Genomic DNA, 20625 nt, shown 5'->3' on the forward strand with positions numbered 1-20625 from the left:
CTAGCGACGGTAGTTCCTTGAACTCCAAAGTTCCTCCATAGGCAGATGTCGATCATACCCGAACAAATGACAGAACCACTAAACCCTGAATTCACTGGAGAACTATCCCACTAATTCCTGACCAAAGATCCTCCAAGCAATACTCCTAAACAGATTCCGACAAAGACTCGAAACAATGACGGTACACGCTGACCCACTTCGCAAGATATTGTTGGGTTATGTGTCTAAGCCCATAACTATAATTGGTATGTACTTGACCCGAGAGTAGAATGGTCCATTTGGGTTGCATATCACCACAACAATTTGATAGGATGGACTTTTGAGAAAAGGTTATTTATGATTTATTAATATATTATAAGTTCTAATATATTAATATCAAATCATATCATTTAATTAGTATTGATCAAGAATTAATTTGGAGTTAATTTAATGATCAAAAGAGACTAATTAAATGTAATTTATTTGGTAAATCAATCATTCTTATGGTGTGGGCTTATGGTTATTTTGGATGGGCTAAACCAATATGGTAGTACATGGAGGTTTTAACCCATGGATCCTAAGTAAGATGAAAAGTCATTCACATTAGGGTTTACATGGATGTAACCCTAATCTTAGCCACATTATATAAGAAGACCCTAGGCTACTAAAATCGGCACCTAGTGATCTTTAGAAGACTATAACCAATTATAAACTCTCTCAAAAGTCATCCTTTGTCTAAGGTGTGTTGTGAACCATTTGAGGTGTCACACTTAGGGCACTAAGTTCTTAAAGGCCAAATACAACAAGTTCTACAAGCTACATAAAGAGGTAAACTCCTAACTAGTATCTTATGTTGTTTATGTCAATTGCATGCTAGTTGTAGGCTCAATGCTTTGGAAACAATATTGCATGTATAATTAGAGAAAACATAAAGCCAAAGCATTTAGGGTTGTATGTGCACCATAGGATGTTGTAGTATACTAAAACCCTTCAGATACGTCCATCTGAATATTCATCAAAGACTCATTGGCATGCAGAATGGCATATGACAATCCTTGATAACTCAGACAATAGCAGAGAACCGACCTGAGATCTAACTGATTCAAACTCTATCAAAATTCCAAAGCGATACAAATTTCTGATATCCACTTGAAGTGGCATAAGATAACATACCCGCAAACATCTGAAGGAATTCCTAACCACCTCCTCCTGAGTTACCTCTACCATCCTGAGGACATGGTACAATACTCCCTTCCGATCCCAATGACAAGAACTGACAGTAGGATCCTCCTTCTTAAAGGATTCTAGAAAATATATACAAAAGATTTATGTCGGTAGCTGATGAAAATACATCGCTCACTTCAAGGTTCAAGCTTTTCGTTAGTATCTCATCTTACGAAAGCTTCACAACCCTAAACCTTGATATGTGCCAACGAGGGAACCTTCCCTGTCCACATCTCATAAGGTGTTTTGGAAACCTTCTTAGTTGGGACTAGATTAAGGATATGAGTGGCAGTCTGTAAGGCATACCCCCAGAATGAGATATGTAATGAAGCTCGACTCATCATGGAACGAACCATGTCCAACAAAGTTCGATTGCGCCTCTCAGCTACACCATTGAGATGCGGTGTTCTAGGCGGCATCAATTGTGAAAATTTTTCACATTACTTAAGATAGTCATGGAACTCGATACTAAGATACTCACCACCCCTATCAGATCTAAGCATCTTTATCTTTCTGCCCAATTGATTCTCCACTTCTTGCTTAAACCCTTTGAACTTTTCAAAGGTTTCCGATTTGTGCTTGATTAAGTAGGGATACCCATATCTGCTATAATCATCGATAAAAGTCACATAGAAGCAGTTTGCATCCCTTGTGGTGGATCTGAAGGGTGCACACACATCTGTATGTATGAGATCCAACAATCCCTCACCTCTTTCAAAAGTACCAATGAAAGGTGATTTAGTCATCTTTCCAAGTAAACAAGATTCGCACGTATCTTCTAACTTTAGGTCAAATGACTCCGAGGCTCCATCCTTTTGGAGTTGGGCTATGCATTTCTTGTTGACACGTCCAAGATGACAATGCCACAAGCATGCCTTGTCTAAATCATTAGACGAATCAATATGCAAAACATAATTTCCTAAGTTGTCTACAACCATCACAGTTTCATATACACCATTACAAGGTAATGATTCCAAATAAAAGTACCATTATAGAAAGCATTAACAGAACCAACTTCATTATTAAAAGAAAATATAAAACCTTGTCTATACAAACCATGAAAAAAACAATATTCCTCGTCATCTCTAACGAGTAGCAACAATCATTCAAGTCTAATACTAGCCCACTACTAAACACTAAAGATTAAATCCCAATCTTGGTTACAAGCAACGATTTCCTACTCCCCATTATCAAGTTCATCTTCCCATGCTCCACATCCCTACTTCTTCTTAGCCCCTACAAATTAGAACACATTTGAAAACCACATCCTGTGTCAAGGACCCAAGAACTAGCATGTGAAGAGTTATTAGATAGAATAGTATAAATACCTGCGAAGGTGGGCTTGATCTTCCCATCCTTGATGTCATGCAAGTATTTCGAGTAGCTTCATTTCTAATGACCCTTCTCGTGGCAGTAGAAGCACATTGCTTCTTTAGGATCGGATGAGGGAGTGGCAGAACCGGTTTTACCTTTGGATCCATTTGAAGAAGATCCATCATGGGACTCTCCCTTGTGATTCTTAGAGGGAGCCTTCCTATTTTTCCCTTTTCCATGTCCTATAGCTAGGACTGGGGCAGCAGCAGCAGCAGGAGTGGACTTGACACTTTTGCCTTTCAATCCACTTTCAATAGTTCTCAAAAAACCTTAAAGTTTGCTCAAAGTGACTTCCTCCTTGTTCATATGATAAGTCATCTTGAACTGATCATAACAAGGAGCTAAAGAGTGGAGGATTATATAAAAGGCCAACTCATTGTCAAGGTTGACATTCAACTTGAGAAAACGATCCACATACCTTTGCATTCTTTGCAAGTGGCTCGTGATGGACTCTCCGTCTTTCAACTTGGTTGTTATCAACAAGGAGACAATCTCGTACCTTTCTTGACACGTACTTTGATGATACATTTCCATCAAGTCTTAGCACATCTCTTAGGCCAGTAGTCCTCATTGAACCCATGCAACAAAGAATGAGGTTGAAGGAGATAGAAATCGGCTAGGGTTTCTCTTAGGAATCAAGTGGTCGATTTCTAGAGGATAAGGGGTCTTTATATACTTGTGGCTGCTAGGGTTTTGGTAGAAACCCTAATCTGATTGCTTAAGCCTTAAGAAGTCCATGGAAACCTTCTATGGGCCTCCCATAGATTTCGTCCAACCCTTCCAAGGTGATCCAACAGCCCATTTTGCAACTATCAATGATTTACAAAACCAGTCAACTTACTTTTAATCAATTCTGTTAATCCCAAAATTAATTCCAAATTAATTTATGATTAATACTAATTAAATAATATGATTTCTCAATCAATATATTATTCTTATAATATATTAATAAACCTCCTTCTCTAATACTCATCTTGTCCAGGTTCTATGGTGAAGGCAACCCAAAAGGACCATGCTACAATCAAATCAAGTACATAACAATTATAGTTATAGGCATAGACACCTAATCCAACAAAATCGCCACTGGTCTCTCAATATAATTTCGGAAATCATCCACCTGAATCAACTCGATAGTCTTAAGTACCACTTCATTACCCACCATGACTCACCGACCGACCTCACGCCAACATATCGGGGTCCTGTATTTCCTCCCATAGAGCATCTCAAAAGGAGGTTGATCAATGTTAGCGTGATAACTGTTGTTATAAAAAAAACTCCGCCAAGGAGATATGTATCCTAACTCCCACCGAAATCCAATACACATGCCCAAACCATATCCTCCACGGTCTGGATAGTCCGCTCGCGTTGATCGTCAGTATGCGGGTGGAAGTGCCACAACCTCCCAGAAGTATATGTCGGCCAACTTCTCCGCAGAGATACTCTCTTGAATTGGAATAAAATGCGCGTTCTTGGTTAATCAATCCACGATGACCCAAACTGAATCCAATCTATACAAATTTCGAGGAAACTTTGTAATGAAATCGATGGTGATCTCCTCCCATTTCCAAACATGAATGTCTAACGGATGCATCTTTCCATGAGGCCGTTGATGCTTGGCCTTGAATTTCCTACAAGTCAAGCACCTCTCCACATACCAAGCTATATCCCGCTTCATGCAGAGCCACCAGTAATCAGGACGGAGATCTCTATACATCTTCGTTGCCCCAGGATGAATGGAGAATCTCGATTTGTGCACCTCTTCCATTGGAACCTGACACACACCTACCAAATAAGGAACTCACACTCTCCGATGGAGAGTCAATAACCCCCTACTATCATAATCGAAGGAAGCCACCTGACCCATTATGTGATCAGTCTTTCGGTGCTCTTCCTTCATAGACTCAACCTGAGCCTCTTAAATCTGCTTCAAAAATGGAGTAATCACTGTCATCCTCATTCAGATATCCGTGATCGGATCAGCGACCACCTTACGGCTGAGAACATCGACCACCACATTAGCCTTCCCCAGATGGTAAAGGATCTCACAATCATAATCCTTCACCACATCCAACCACCATCACTGCCTCATGTTCACATTTGGTTGATCCATCAAATACCTCAGGCTCTTGTGATTTGTGTAAATAGTAAAGCAGACCCCATAGAGGTAATGTCGCAAATCTTGAGGGCGAAAACCACTGCCTCCAGCTCTAAATCATGTGTCAGATAATTCGTCTCATGAGGCTTCAACTGCCTTGAAGCGTAAGTAATAACGTGACCCCTCTGCATCAAAACTGAACCGAAACATGTGATCGACGCATCACATTAAACCACGAAATCTTAGACATCCTCTGGCAGGGTCGAAATCGGTGCCCCACACAATCTATGTCTCAGGGTCTCAAAAGTTTCCTATTGCTCAGGCCCCCATCAAAAAGTGACTGTCTTCTTTGTTAACCGAGTCAAAGGAACCACCATCTTGGAAAAATCCTAAATGAACCTCCAATAGTAACCTGGAAACCCAAGGAAAATCTGAATCTCAGATGGAGACTTCGGAACCGCCCATCCCATCACGACCTCGACCTTGGCCGGATTGACCAGAATATTGTTGGATTAGGTGTCTAAGCCCATAACTATAATTGGTATGTACTTGACCCGAGAGTAGCATGGTCCATTTGGGTTGCATATCACCAAGACAATTTGATAGGATGGACTTTTGAGAAGAGGTTATTTATGATTTGTTAATATATTATAAGTTCTAATATATTAATATGAAATCATATTATTTAATTAGTATTGATCAAGAATTAATTTGGAATTAATTTTGTCATCAAAAGAGACTGATGAGAATAAATCTCAGATTGATTAGATCTTTCACAGGTAAAAAGATGAAGATCAAACAAATCAAACACAATAATATTATGAACACAGTATGGAATCAACGTTATGCTTATGATTCAAATATAGTCACGCCTCAGCAGAGCTCGATGAAGAACTTCCACTGTAGAGGTGAGCTAGGGTTTACAAAAACTCAATGAGAAAAATAATAAAAGCGTTACTTGCAAAGGTTGCATGCATGCACCTTAAATACTAAACCCTAAAAGAAAAACATGCATAGTTGGACAGGCCCAAACCGGCAACCAAAACTGGGCTAAGAACCGAGCCCATAACACAACACTATAAGCCCAACAATCTCCCCCTTTGTGTCAAATGAGGCGAGAGAGCATTTCCTTTGAGTAGGCTTCACAGTCTTCACAACCTTGAACAGCTGAGGGATGATTGCAAGAAGTGTCTGCCGAAATTGAATGTACCATCTCAGCATATCAGTAAATATCTTCTTATCTGCTGCTGTGTTCTGACTACACCTCTGCATGATCTCCAAAACGTGCTCCAAGCAAGCGGTTGAGAAGAGGTGTTTGTCAACAAGAGCGAATAGGCATTTCTGACCTTCGCCCCTGATAAACATCACTGTGTGATACTTTGAGTCGATTTTTCCCTTGACCATTATATTCACATTGCCTGCTCTGCCCATCGTTTTGATCATGGTTCGCTTGTGAATGGCAGAGGCGATCTCTTGGTCCATCTTCGCTACTTCGTGAATGTAGCATACAAGCATTCGCTTGATATGGTCAATGATCGGCTAATACTCTTGTGGATTTGATAACAAGATATTGTTGAGGAGTATCCAGTCGTGGGGATTGAGGCTCGGCAGATCAGCCAGAGTACTGTTATGAATCGAGCCTTCAGAGCTTCGAGTCACTTTGAACTTGACATTGACAAACTTCCCGGCTGAGTAGGGCTTCAGAACCTTGACAGTTGTGATCTTCTGCGAACTCCAGGTCAAGTATTGGGGTTGAGCGAACTCTAGATAGAACTCCAACAGATCTCGATCCACCTTCGGGTCTAGAGAAGGTTGAGTTTTCGCTGCCTTCTCTCCCCCTTGTTTCAGCTGGACACCAGTCAACGAAACACCCTCGATACGACTAAGGATGTCCAGTGTAGGTCAGATTTTCTCAGCCAAATGCCTTCGGATGGTAATGGTAAGGATGGGATCATGGGCATCAAGAAGGTGAAGCAAAATGGAGTGAACATCGCCAACAGAGCTTCGAATAACCTGTCACACCCCCGAACCGAACGGCGGAAACGTCCGAGGGCTCTTGTGACTTAAATTGAATTCCATCACAATGATTATACATGAATCATAACATCATTCATCACCATGCATTGAAATAATACAGCTGATATTGTTTACATCCATTACATTGTTTTAGTCATTACAATTTCATAACATAAACTGTTCGGTAGATAATCTAAGCAAAACTCCATGACATAACTTGGTACTTATTCTTCGGCTTACCTGTTACCTGAGAATACAAGTTATTTTGAAAAACGTCAACATATGAAATGTTGGTGAGTTCATAACTAATGTTGTAGTAAAATGATTTGGTGTAGTTTGTAAAACCCAGAAAATCCGATATTTTCTTAAAAGAGTATTTGTTTGTAAAAAGTGTGAAGATCCGTAAATATGCTTGTTGATTTTCAAAACATGTATAATTGTTGAACTTTGTATACATCACGCAAGTGAAAATGTTGAACTTCGCAGGAAAACCCGATGTTTTCCCAATATGTAAAATACATGACTTGTTTATTGTTATACCGATACGTCAAATGTTTTTGATTACCCGGGTGGCGTTGGATTAATTAGGGTTTGTGAGCTGTTATAATCACGCATTAAGAAAATGACTAGTTTATAACTACAAATTACGAACGATCCTTAAAGGCGTCGGCCGTTACTACTCACTAAATCCACCCACCCTAATTACTATTGTTTATCGTCCTGAATTTGTTTACTTTGATTTCTCATAAGCCCAACAACCGAGGAGAAAGGAGGGTACGAAGCGCCCTTTATTTCCATTAGTTATTCAAGGCTATCGGGAATGCAAAAGACACTTGGCCCAACTCGCATTTGACTTCTCGACCTCACTAGCAGTACTAATGGGCCACTGGGGCCCAATAGCACGTTAGATTTATTAAAAGTCCTTTTACATGGAATTGGGTCATAGAACGCCCATTAACACGTAAGCGTATTCCCTTCGGGCCCAAAGATCATGTTATTGGGCTAGCAAGGCCCAACAAGCATAATTTGAAACTTCCAAGCCCAAAGTTTGTAAGTTAACTCGTCATAATTATCGCGTGTTTATCGAAATGCTTTGGTTTTATGATTTTGTTTTTTTATTGATTCGAGACCGAATCAATTCGTTTTGTAATGAAATTTGTTGTTGTGAATGTATTTGTTTTTCCGTTTTGTCGGTAGTCGTGGATCTTGTATTTTGTATTAATGACTTAATTTCTTTGAAAATGGAGTTTGATCATTTTCATTACCCTCCTTTTATAAAAGTAACACTTTTGGTCCTTTTAAATAAAAGAGCTTCCTTTTTAGTCCTTAAAATGCTTTTCTTGACACTTTTGTATAATTTATTTGATGAAAACACGATTTTTAACCCAAAGTTTACTTAGTTGACAGATTCAGCCCCTCTAGAATAGTGATTCTCGGTGAAGGACTCATTTTTCGCAACTTTTACAGTTTTAGCCCAAAATCAAAAAAGTTTGCATTTTTGGTCCTTTTTGATAATGAAAAGCATTTTTGACCCGAATAAACATTTTGTTATACCAAATACCCCCTCTTTTACAGAAAGTTACATTTCCAGCCCCTCAACTTGTAAAATTTCGCATTTGGAGGCTTATTGGGCCGAGAAGCCCATAATTAGCCCATTAGGTTAAAAATTTACATTTTAAGTCCTTAGAAGTTTCTAAAAATCAGAAACATATTTATGGAAACTGTTTTGGCCCCTTTTAACCTTCAAGAAATCGTGACTTGTTGATTTTTACCCCAAGTTTGTATTTTTGACAATTTAAGCCCAAAAATGGGTTTTTATGTTCAAGTATGTTCATCCTAACCTTATAAACTATTTTTCTTGACTTGATTAGTGTAAAATAGCTTAGGTTATGTTTATTTCCTTTCTCATTCCTTAGATCTCGGTTTTATACACTTTTTGATAACATATTCATCACAAAACACATGATATCACACACATACATGCATCAAATCACACATAGCATACATTTACACATAGATCTACACATTTTCTTGTATTCTCCCCCATAAAACTCATAAAAACCGAAAAGAAAGGGGTATGAAACTCACCTTTGCTTGTTGTTTTTTATTTGATGAAGAAAAGAGAAGAGTTTGTTGTTATTTTCGGCTTTAGCAACCTTTCTTGGAAGATCTCGAACTTAAAGAGCTTCTAAGATGCAAGATCATGAATTTATATGAGTTAAGAAGGGATTTTTGATAGAACAAAGAGTCTAGAGTGTGGATCCAAGCATCAGCTTACCTAAGATGATGATTTTTATGAAGAATCCTCCTTGTAAAGCCCTTGAATCTCGAAATTTTTGAAGGAGAAGTGAAGGAATTTGTAGTGTGTTCTTGAGAGTATTGAAGTGGAATTGTTTTGTGTGTGTGTGATATTCTCGGCCAAAAGAAGAAGGAGTAAAAGAAGAAAGAAGATTGATGAGATGTTTACTTGGGTGTATGGGATTTGCATGGAGACCCATTGAGTAAAAATGAGGTGGCAATGCAAAAAGTCAACTCTTCTTCTTTGGTTGGGCTTGGGCCGAGAATGGAGAGGGAAGAGAGAGGTTTTGGGCATTAAATGCTTAAGCCCAATTTCATGGTTATGTTGAGTGATTTTTGGTCCTAATAAATATAAATGTGATTTTTATTACCTATTAGGGCTAAATTAGGTTAGTTATAGCCCAAGAAGGTTCATTTAAATATTTTGTTTCATTCTAGGCCCAATATGGCCCAAAATATTAAAATAAATGAAAGTGGGTCCAATTAGAGCCCATTCAAGAGTTCTAAGCCCAAGATAGTCCAATTGGAAACTTATTGGTCCATTGGGCCCAATAAGGAAATCCTAGTCCAAAATGGACTTAAACAAGGGATGCAGGGATGGAGTCTTGGATTCCCAGTTTGATTTGGCCAAGGAATTATGTATGTAGTGGAAATTCATCCTGGGGGATGTTTGGAGGTGTCATCAGTGTATCGGGTTTTCCCAACCCGAGGATGCTAGAGCCAATTCAGCATGGGTATGAGATTGCCGAGGAGAACTCATGGGAGTTGCTCTGAGGCTGAAGGATGTGTCATCCTGTCAGCATGGAGTGGATGAAGTTGGACTCAGATCGGGATCCCAATGGTTCAGGGTTATTTCTAGCTCGTATGAGTCAAGTGATTGTTATGATTTGGAGCGAGTGAAGTATCATGGAGTGGTACTCGGTTGATAAGTGTGGTTATCAGAGGATGAGGCCGGTGGCCGGCTTGAAGCGGTGGTCAGGACACCGCAAGGGGAAAGTTGGGTTATGGGTTTCGGTGGTTGTGTTTTGAGGAACCTGGTCTGGTTAATGTCAGGTGGTGCATTGCGAGAGTAGTTCTGGAGTTGTGTTGCCGCAGGCTTCGAGGGCGAAGCCTAATTTAAGTGGGGGAGAATTGTAACATCCCAAGTTCAGGAGTGCAAGTTCAGGGTTCAAAGTGAAAATGTGAATGGGTAACTCGACGAGTCCATGGGTGGACTCGGCGAGTAGGGTCGCGATTCTGGTCGCGTGTTAAGTGTCCAACTCGGCGAGTCGGCGGCTGGACTCGACGAGTTGGTGTTGTGTGGAGAAAACCCTTTTGGGGGATGAGCCCTATATAAAGGACATTATTCCCTCTCCTCAGCCTCTTTACCCTCTCTTGACATCCAGAAAACCCTAATGCGCGTTAGTGAGTGATTTGAGAGCATTTGAGCCTTGGAGAAGAGATTTTGGAAGGGATCTTGGAGAGTTAAGAGGCTTGGAGCAAAGGGCTTTGCAAGGATACATATTTCTCTTCTGTTGGAGCTTTCTTTTGAGGTATTATTTCATTGCTTGGGCTGTTATTCTTCTAGATTCATCATTTTGGAGTTTTTGGAAAACATAGCTTGTGATATTTTGAGTTTGGAGGTTAGATCTGAGGTTGCTACCTCAGATCTGGAATGGAGAAGGTCTAGAGTGAATTAAAGTCCCTGTTCTTGAGTGGTTGGTGAAGTCATCTTGTCCCAAACCCTAACCCTAGAGTGTTATATACTTAGATGTCTTTGGATTCACGTAAAGTTTGCCACTTTACGTGATCGATGGGTTGTAGAAGGGTAGATCTATGGTTTGGATCATCTGCATGGCCTGGAAAGCTTCTGTATGGATTAAGATCTAGGGTTACTCGGCGAGTCACAAGGGTATACTCGACGAGTTGCTTGAAGATGGGTAGGAACTCGGCGAGTTGGTTGAAGATAGCCTTGGACTCGGCGAGTATGTTATTGGACTCGGCGAGTCTGGTCGTGAGGTCCTAACCTTCTTCTGGTTGAGCCGTGAATCAGTGAGTCAAGGGAGGACTCGGTGAGTTGAGTGCGAGGGGACTTAGAATTGTAGGACTCGGCGAGTCTCGGGGTGACTCGGCGAGTTGAGTCACGGATTGGGAAGTTCTGAACATGGGGACTTGACGAGTCAGCGGGTTGACTTGGCGAGTAGAGTCAGTCAGGAGGTTGACTTTGACTTTGACTTTGATCAAGGGTTGACCAGTTGACTTTCAGGGGCATTTTGGTAATTATTGGCAATTGTTTTTGAGTTCAATGTTTTGGTGTTGGCTAGTGGTGGAGATCGTGTCAGTGGTCGGAGCAGCTTGGTCTTATCTCTTCAGTCAACAGTTGCAGGTGAGTTATCCTCACTATATCGACAGGGTCTACGGCACCAAGGTCGGCCCTTTATCGGATTGTGATCCGGGTATCGTTTTTATGTTATTGCTTTGCTATGTTGCATCCTGGTAGTTAGGATGGTTTATGTTAGTGATCGGTTAGGTCGGTATCCTGGTTAGGATGATGTTATGCTATGTGATCTACTAGATCAGTTTGATTGGATGTGAATTATTATATGATCGAATGTTTATGTGCACATGGTTGTTGGACTGGGGTTGGGTTGAGGCGGATCCTGCTTTGTGCTGTAGGCCAACATACCCAGGGCGGACCGGTTATCCCGAAGGCCCAACGAGCAGTCCGGATAGGCTGTAGGCTACAAGAGGGCGGACCAGACGTACAAAGGCTCGGAGAGTGGACCAGGCCGACTGAAGGCCCAGTGCGGGCGGACCAGTCATACTGTAGACTCAGAGAGTGGACCAGGTGGATTGAAGGCCCAGTGCGGGCGAACCAATCACACTGTAGACTCGATGTATATGGCTAGACTCGGAGGGTGGACCAGGTGGACTGAAGGCCGGTGCGGCGGACCAGTCACACAGTAGACCCGAAGTGCATGGCTGTTCTGTGTTTTGTTATGATATGGCATGTTGTGCGTGTATGGTATATGTGGTTGGTATTTTGGGGGTATCTCACTAAGCTTTCGGGCTTATAGTTGTGGTTTAATGTTTTTCAGGTTCTTCAGGAGACCGTGGCAAGGCAAAGGCGTGATCGTACAGCTCCTCATGATTATGTTTTATGATGTGGTTCTGGGAAGACTCTGATAATAATTGTATTGAAAACCTTTTTGTAATAATTTAATGAAACTGGGTTGTTTTTTAAAAGTTTAAATTGGTTGAAATTTTTAGAGCGTTACAGTTTCCCTCCAAGGCTGCGATGCCATCATCGTCGGTGGAGTAGCCCAACTCAGGCCTTCTCTCTTCTTCGACACAATCATCCCCAGCGATTGGGAAAATATTATTGAAAGATTTAGGGTTGAAGGTCTTGTTATATCTGGTTCATGAAACATTAATTTGCCTAAATTAAAGGATTAATCATTAAATTATTTAATTACTAAAATTAACTAAACGTTAAGATTACTATTTTACCCCTATCCAAGTTTTTTGAAATGATTGGTCTACAGTCATCCCTACATTCACACAATAGATACTTAGAATAAGTGAACGTCTCTCTCTCTCTCTCTCTCTCTCTCTCTCTCTCTCTATATATATATATATATATATATATATATATATATATATATATATATATATATATATATATATAGGGTTAGGTTATTTTGTTTTCACTATCTATTGTGTGCCTGTATGACTGATTCTGGACCAATCATTTTAGTTATTTTAAGAAAGTAATTAATGCATATTACATGTTGAAGATATAATAGGTATTAATTACATCTTCAGCATTTAATAAGCATTAATTACTTTCTTAAAATAACTAAAATGATTGGTCCAGAATCAATCATACAGGCACACAATAGATAGTGAAAACATTTGAACCTAACTCTCTCTCTCTCTCTCTCTCTCTCTATATATATATATATATATATATATATATATATATAAAGAAGTTTATCGAGAACAAAGTTTATTATGAGAATGTTTATGAACGAATCATTTATAAAAATATTTATGGGCATCTAACAAACTAATTAGGGTTATTTAAGTTTTTTGAACAAGTCGTTAATATCATATCAAATAATATCCCATCAATTTAAGAAACAAGTTTTCATCTCTCAGATTTAACAAATAACCGTAATTATATCGTATTTTCTTCTCATTTATCTTTGTATTTTCTTTCACATATCAACCATATACCCATGGATGGTTGATGCTCGAAAAAAATATAAAGAAATCAATCACAATAAGCCATCGACCATGGATTGTTGATGATCGATCACAAAGAATTGATTGGCTAAAAAAAGCTTATCAAAGTTTCGTCCTAACGCCAAAGTCTTCCTGATCATCTTCTCTAGTCAAAATAAATTCATAGTCCTATGTCAAAAGCCCGAGTCCATTCCAACTTTAGTTGCCTAGAAAAATGAGCCCTTGTTAGTAGCGGATTTTAGGGAGTTGGTTGATCACCAACCTTGTGAACCACCGTTTGTGGAGATTCCTGAATCATTTGGGTTAAATGAGATTTCCCCAGAACCTGCTTTCCTTGGCATATGTACTTTCTTTAACTTTTGAGCCTTATGGATTTTGTATATGTATAGGTATATATGTTTCTAATAATGCCCTTTTGCCTTTTCATTAACATTGAAGAAAAGAGAAAAGTAATATTAAAAATATGATGAACACAACAAGAAGAAAAAAAACACAAATATATGTGGAAACCCATGTAGGGGAAACCACAAGGAACAACTTAATATATTAATGAAGCTCAGCAATAAAGGAGAATGTTACATAGCTGAAAATCACCAAAGGAGAGAGGAGAAAAACATTTAATGGAATGAATAAAAATATGACATCCAATAGCTTGATATAGAACCTTAGAAAGAGTCTTAATCATATTACAAAATCCCAAAAAAAAAGGAACATTTATACGAGATAGCTAACTTGATAACCAAACACATAACTACACAATATATTATATTTTCTTCCCTTACATAAAAGTAATAAAATGCAATATCAATAAGTAAAATGTTGCATAAAAGAAAATATCATGTGATGCAACACAATCTAACAAAACACTTCCAAAATGGTTACATATTTGTCAACATATTTCCATACATAATTAAGGTTTCAGAGCATCTTCAACACTCTATACACCTCATGTAGCTAAAAAAATTATATATATATATATATATATATATATATATATATATATATGTGTGTGTGTGTGTGTGTGTGTGTGTGTTCATCAATTCACAATATATAAAAATGTAGTAGATCTAAGTAGGACAAGTAGAGGACATATGTAACCGAATTGGGACATTCAAGTCTATTTGGGGGAACTTTAACTCTTGTTGACAATACTATATTCGAAAAATTGATGATACATGAGAAAATCTAGTTGAGTTAACATAAAGTGTAATTTGCATTCTTGTTGTATCTTAAGGGTTTATTTGGACATATGTATTATGTTACTATTTTCTAATCTTTACAAAAATTACAAGTTTTTATATGTTACCAATGATCATAAACAACATGCTGACAAACCTCTTCTTTAATTGGACATGAATCATCAAATTATTTTGATATCTACGTGCAAGTTAATCATAGGCCCGACCCTAGGGGTGTGCAACCTGTGCAACCGCACAGGGCCCCGAAAAAAGTAGGGCCCGAATTTTAGCCAAACTATATTTTTAATTTATTAATATACAATACATTACGTTAAACTTTTAAAATACGATCTTTAGTTTTGCTGGTAAGGCGCATGCCCTACACCACCTTTAAGATGACCAAGCTTCGAATCCTCTCACGTCTTTGTTTTTTTTTGTTAAGTCCTTTATATATTACTATTTGATGCAAAAGTAAGCAAAACAAGTTTGTAGTTTGCATGGTTTGTGACTCCGCTTTTCTAAGTTTATTGTAAAAGACCAAGGTTCAATTCTTAGCAACCACATTTTCATTTTCAAATTAATCAGTTTCTATTTTTTTCTTTTTCCTTTTCTTCTTCTCTATTTCTCCTTTTATCTCATCCTAAACTATCTTAATTTCTATTAATAGAATTATATATATATATATATATATATATATATATATATATATATATATATATATATATATATATAATTTAATTTTAGGGGCCTCTTTTTTTTCCGCATAGGGTCCTCAAAATTAAAGGACTGACCCTGGTTAATCACCTAAAATATATTTATTTTCATATATAATTGTTATATATTTTTTAATTGTCTGGCATAACTTTGGCTATTACATAATTTTGAACTCTTATACCAGTGCATGTTTTTCTTTCCGTACAGATTGCTAACGAAACCCGAAAAGGAATAAATAAAAAACCATATCCACTCGTGTTTCTGCTTGTGTATGAAACTGGAATGCTCAAACTATGCTTTGTCATTGACATTTAGTCATATGATATACCATTCATTTTGAAGTTCATTCTTTAAACTTATAACCTCATCTCTTGGTAATGTCATCGTCACTAATACTCCGCTGCAGTTTTCTGGACCTTGAAGAACTAATATGACTCCTTCATCCCCACTCCCTGCCATCATATAGTTTACAAAAACCGGTTTGTGCCCTTTTAGTTCAAATCCATACAAATTAGCCCCTTGTATATTCACAAATGTCAAAGTTTCCCCATAAAATGTAACATCAGAACTCTTATTTTCTCCATCCACAAAGTCTTCAATCAATACACTATCATTTAGTGTCGTATTAGTGATCATTTGTGCTAAATCTGTAACCTTAGCCTCCGAGACCGTAAAATCAACAACAACCCTACTCACAAAATGGCCATTTCTTTGAGCTTTAATTTCATTCTTTGGAGAACCATATGTGCAAAAGGTCACAATCTTGGGATCATGTTGCTCTCTTATCTTAGCTAATGACTTCCATATGATGGCACTAAGTGCTTCGAAAGGCTTGGCATTGGCATTTGAAGTTATTCTGTCAACAATTTTTGATGAAATATGAAGGGAAAATGTAACCATTTTGGTATTGTTAGCATTGCACCAAAGGTTTTCAGCAAGATCAACACCTCTAAAAGCATATGTTTTTTCTTGAACCGGTATTTTTGTATTGTTTGTGTTTATAGTGATGGGAATTTGAGATAAGGTTTCTCCTTTAATGACCTTAGACCACAAGTTCATGAAGGTTGAAGCGAATAATGCATCTCCAAGGATGTGAGACCAACTTAATCCAACTGAGAGTCCTCCACATTTGAACCTCGTGAACTGAAAACATATAAAGTTGTGTATTAAGTTCAACTTTATATATGTATTTCTATCTTTAAATATAGTTAAAGGTTTATTATAAATAAATGCAATGTATTTCCATCATTGATCAATGCGTTGAACATACATACTTTTTAGGTATTTAATAAAACAAGCTACACTTTGTTTTCTCACATTTTTATAAAACTTTTTTGCATTACATGATTAAAAAATATATTACATAAATTGATAAAAGTAATATAGGTTACACGCATCTCTATATGTATCAAACCTTATCATTATATACAAAATAAGAAGTTTGGATGCCGATCCTCTCAAAATGGAAAATGTTGGGGATTTTTTTAGCTAAAGAATTACCATTTAGGAAAAGAAATAGAAAAAAAATATATTTATTATCCGGTCAAAATACCTTAAGATAACTAATGATGGTAGAATGATTCATATCTCATAATTAAACTAGAGTCGGTAATTCTAACCCATTTATAAACCCTAAACCCTATATTGTTTGGTATGGGCCATACTTTATTTTTAACAGAACAAATGAGAATATATAATCACATATTACATGTGAAAAAAAATCATGTGGTTCACTTTGACTTAGTCATAATATCTAATCACAATTTACATGTGAAATTTCGACTTGTTTTAGGTTAATTTTCCAAGTCTAATTACCTATTTAAATGATTTCATTTCATTAATGTAAAAAAATTTGGTTGAGAAGAAACCAATAGCTATTTTTTCTATATTATAATAAATGTTGGTGATTTTAATGTCATCAAGTGTAGTCAGGATTTCATTCGAGACAAGTTGAGTTCCCTTTAGCTATATTCCAAGATTGTAGGTGTTGAATGCACACTTAGATAGCTAACAAGAACTCGGGAGCACAAGGGTATGGGGCAACTTCCCTAGTGTGGTTCCAAGGGGACATCGCCCCTTGTGGGATCTAAGGGCAACGCCCCTAGTAGGGTCCAAGGATCCTACCGTTATTTTTCCGCCAAAATCCAAGGGTGGTATCAATTCCTTGTAGACGTGTTGTTTCACTCAAAACTGCTATCTTTTACCTATATGTTGAAGAATTGGTGTTGTAGAAGACACAAGAATTGTATTATGATTTTGCAAGATATTATCTCTTCATAACATGAAACAAACAAGATATTTTATTTTTGTGAATTAGATTAGTCCTAAAATTTGTTTCGATTTCTTGGATTATCCCATAGTTTGAATTCGTGTAACCCAGAAATAGAGTCAAATTACACATTTTGGAAAATGTTGTAATTACGATACAACAAATTATCCAAGTCATATTGATATTTTGTCCCTATAATTCTAACAAAAAATATACCATTTTGTTGTTAAAAAAAGAAAATGAATATACCAAATTTGAACCAAATTATAGGTTTTAGGGTTCCCAACCGAATTTTGCACATTCCTAGGTAAAACAAGAAAAACTAGTTAAACTGGAAACACATCAAATTCGTAAAGGTTATTTACGGAAGAGTCTCTGCTCTTGAGTAGAGGTTTCCTATATCTTAACTATTCTTATCTTATTCTAATGAGATTGTATTGTTGTTGTTGTTGTTGTTCAAATTGGAAGAATTGGTCAGAGAAACAAGTTGAAATCACATCAATGAGTTCAAAATGAATACAATCTCTCAAATCAAATTATTCAAAGATATTATGTTTCATGGTGTTCGGCTCCCATGTAAATTGTCTTAGCTTCAATTGGCGAACAATGTAAACTTTCTTAATGGATGGTCTTTTGATAATGCCCTTAATCTCATGTATAATGGATTCACCGTTAACTTTCTTAAGAGTAAATTGAATGGAATGGGTGTCTCGAGGTCGGAAATTAGTAATAAAATTAATTGCAAAGAAGGTTCCCTTCTCTTTACTTATTGGAGAGCTTCTGTCTCTTTTGGAGGAAGGCTTGCTATATGTAAAGTTGTTTTGGTCATCTTAGGATGTATCTTTCTTTTTCTCTTTACAAAGTCCCCATGAAGGTAGTTAATACCTTGAAGAGTATGCGATGATCAACTTCTTTTGAGGGGTATCAATGCAAAAAATAAATAAATAAATAAATGGCGAGCATAGAATGGAAAAAAGCTTTTTCTAATTAGGAGAATTCAGGTTATTATCGTGTTTTTGGGAAAATGGTTATGCAGGTTTAAAACACACACACACACACATATATATATATATATATATATATATATATATATATATATATATATATATATATATATATATATATATATATATGTGTGGCGTAGTGGTATTATGAGTTGACGGATAGTTGTCCCTTAGCCAAAGATTGAGGGTTCAAATCTCCTTTAAGATGAAAGATGTACAAAAGGATTAATATAATGAGTACATGTGTAGCCTACGGTCTTAAAAAAATGTGAGAATGTTTGTGAATAGAGTTCATTTATGTACCTGTAAACATTATTAAATGATCTCATAATATTTGACTATACAATTAAGTTGTATTATTGAATTCTTCCATTAAATATTACTTAATGCATGCAAAATGTCTAATAACAAATCTCGAAATGAAAGACTATAGCTTAGCATGTGTGGCTTAATTAAGATGACAGCACATACGTCTAACTGTCTAAGTCGAATCTTTTAAGTTCATAGTTGACTTTATGACAAAGCCGACCTATGCTAAATTTGTTTTAATCTGTGATTTGAATGATGGATTCTTACATGAATATGATATATTTAGAGCTGTTATTGTTTTTAACGAAACTATAATACAAATTATAATTAAATCCATGAATGATGTGCTTAGGTTATTAACGTGCAACAAATGCAAATTTATGAATTTATGTGAAATATATATACAGACAGTAGATACATGAATGATGTTATGGTTTATATTTTATATATGCATTAAAAAAGAAGATCCAGTATGTTCCATGTATTTTTAGGGATGGGTGATTTTGTCTCACTATTACATGGGTGTGAAATAGAATGATATATTCATATTTACAAATTTATTCGTATTTAGATAACTTTAAATAACATTAATTGACATTTTCTTAATATTCAAAATTCAAATCTTTTTTTCTAAAAATAAATACAACTTTTTTTGTTTATGTTTTAAATTTCATCGCATTTTTGTTTTGGTTTTGGTAAACGAATTATCGATTATGTTTATACATAAGTTATTTAATGGTTAAAATTTATATTTGTAAAATAACATGTCTATCTTTATCCAATAGCTTATTTTTTTTATACATAATGGAATGTGATGATAATCCATTGCTCTGTAATGATCTAATTCATTATATTATTTTATTCTTGATTCTTGATTTAAATTCCACTACCAAACATAAAATTAGGGTAATAAGTAAACTAACTCGATAAATTAAAAACAAATTTCATGGTGAAAATCATCATATACCGAATTTGTTATTATACAAGCTCGATTTGATCCATTATCCAACTTGTTTAACCTCTTTTTTTCTTCTAAAACTTTTAAAATAATTAAATTCATGTGAAAAAAAATAAATAATTTACCTGAATAGAAACAAGAGGAGAGAATTCAAGGTCAGGGCCAAGTACATGACCACTATAAGCGAGTTCACTCACATCGCATTTCATCTCAACCCATTCATCAACGGTGGTGTTACTCTCCGCCTCCACCACCCTAATCCCACTGTCGTTACACTTGATGAACGGCCGGTTGTTTTCCAGCCGCCGTCGGATCCGGCCGGCCACCGTGGAGTACAGGTTTAGAAGGTACGACATGGCTGTTTTCAGTTCGAAAATGATTAGACCATCGGCAGCTTCTTTCGTGAAGAAATATACTCCTTTTATGTAGTGGAATTTCATGGCTAAATCGGCGTTTGTGCAACGGCGAATGGTGTTTGCCGCCGTTACTTCACCAGGAACCACCGTGGATAGACGGATGTTGGAGAGTTTTGCCTCCATGATTGTGTTATGGTGCTTTCAAAAATGTACGTAGCAATTTTATAGGAGGAAGTTTCCAAATCCAAAAAAAAAAAAGATAAAAAGGTTTTCAACGATATATTTATTATTTCTTAATTAAATTATTTTCGGTTAATATATATTTTTTTAAATATATCTTAAGAAATACTCCGTAATGGTTAAATAATTCACTTAATTACTTAAAATATAATTTGGCTTATTATTTTTTTTGAACCGGCAAATACAAATATACTAGGTGTGAGACCCATGTATTACATCAGTTTATTTAAAAAAAAATGAAATTTTAACAATTTAAGAAGTTTGAATTTATAAGAAAAATGAGAAAAAAAATAAATTATTAAAATTAATGAGACTTTAATACATTGAATACATTACATATATAAATCATTTCTAATAAATACCTTACATATATATTACCTTATA

General features: G+C 36.5%; 1 protein-coding gene across 1 annotated transcript; it reads right to left on the reverse strand.

Annotated features, from left to right (window-relative positions):
* Positions 1-15187: 15187 nt before the first annotated feature.
* Positions 15188-20261, reverse strand: LOC111898843 (protein ECERIFERUM 26-like). The gene is made up of 2 exons (XM_023894721.2): positions 19771-20261; positions 15188-16248 (listed from the first exon to the last, which is right to left on the reverse strand). The coding sequence occupies exons 1-2, from the start codon at positions 20182-20184 to the stop codon at positions 15421-15423; spliced, it is 1242 nt and encodes a 413-aa protein (XP_023750489.1). The 5' UTR covers positions 20185-20261; the 3' UTR covers positions 15188-15420.
* Positions 20262-20625: the final 364 nt, after the last annotated feature.

This window comes from Lactuca sativa, chromosome 6 (assembly GCF_002870075.4).
Source record: "Lactuca sativa cultivar Salinas chromosome 6, Lsat_Salinas_v11, whole genome shotgun sequence".
NCBI lineage: Eukaryota > Viridiplantae > Streptophyta > Magnoliopsida > Asterales > Asteraceae > Lactuca > Lactuca sativa.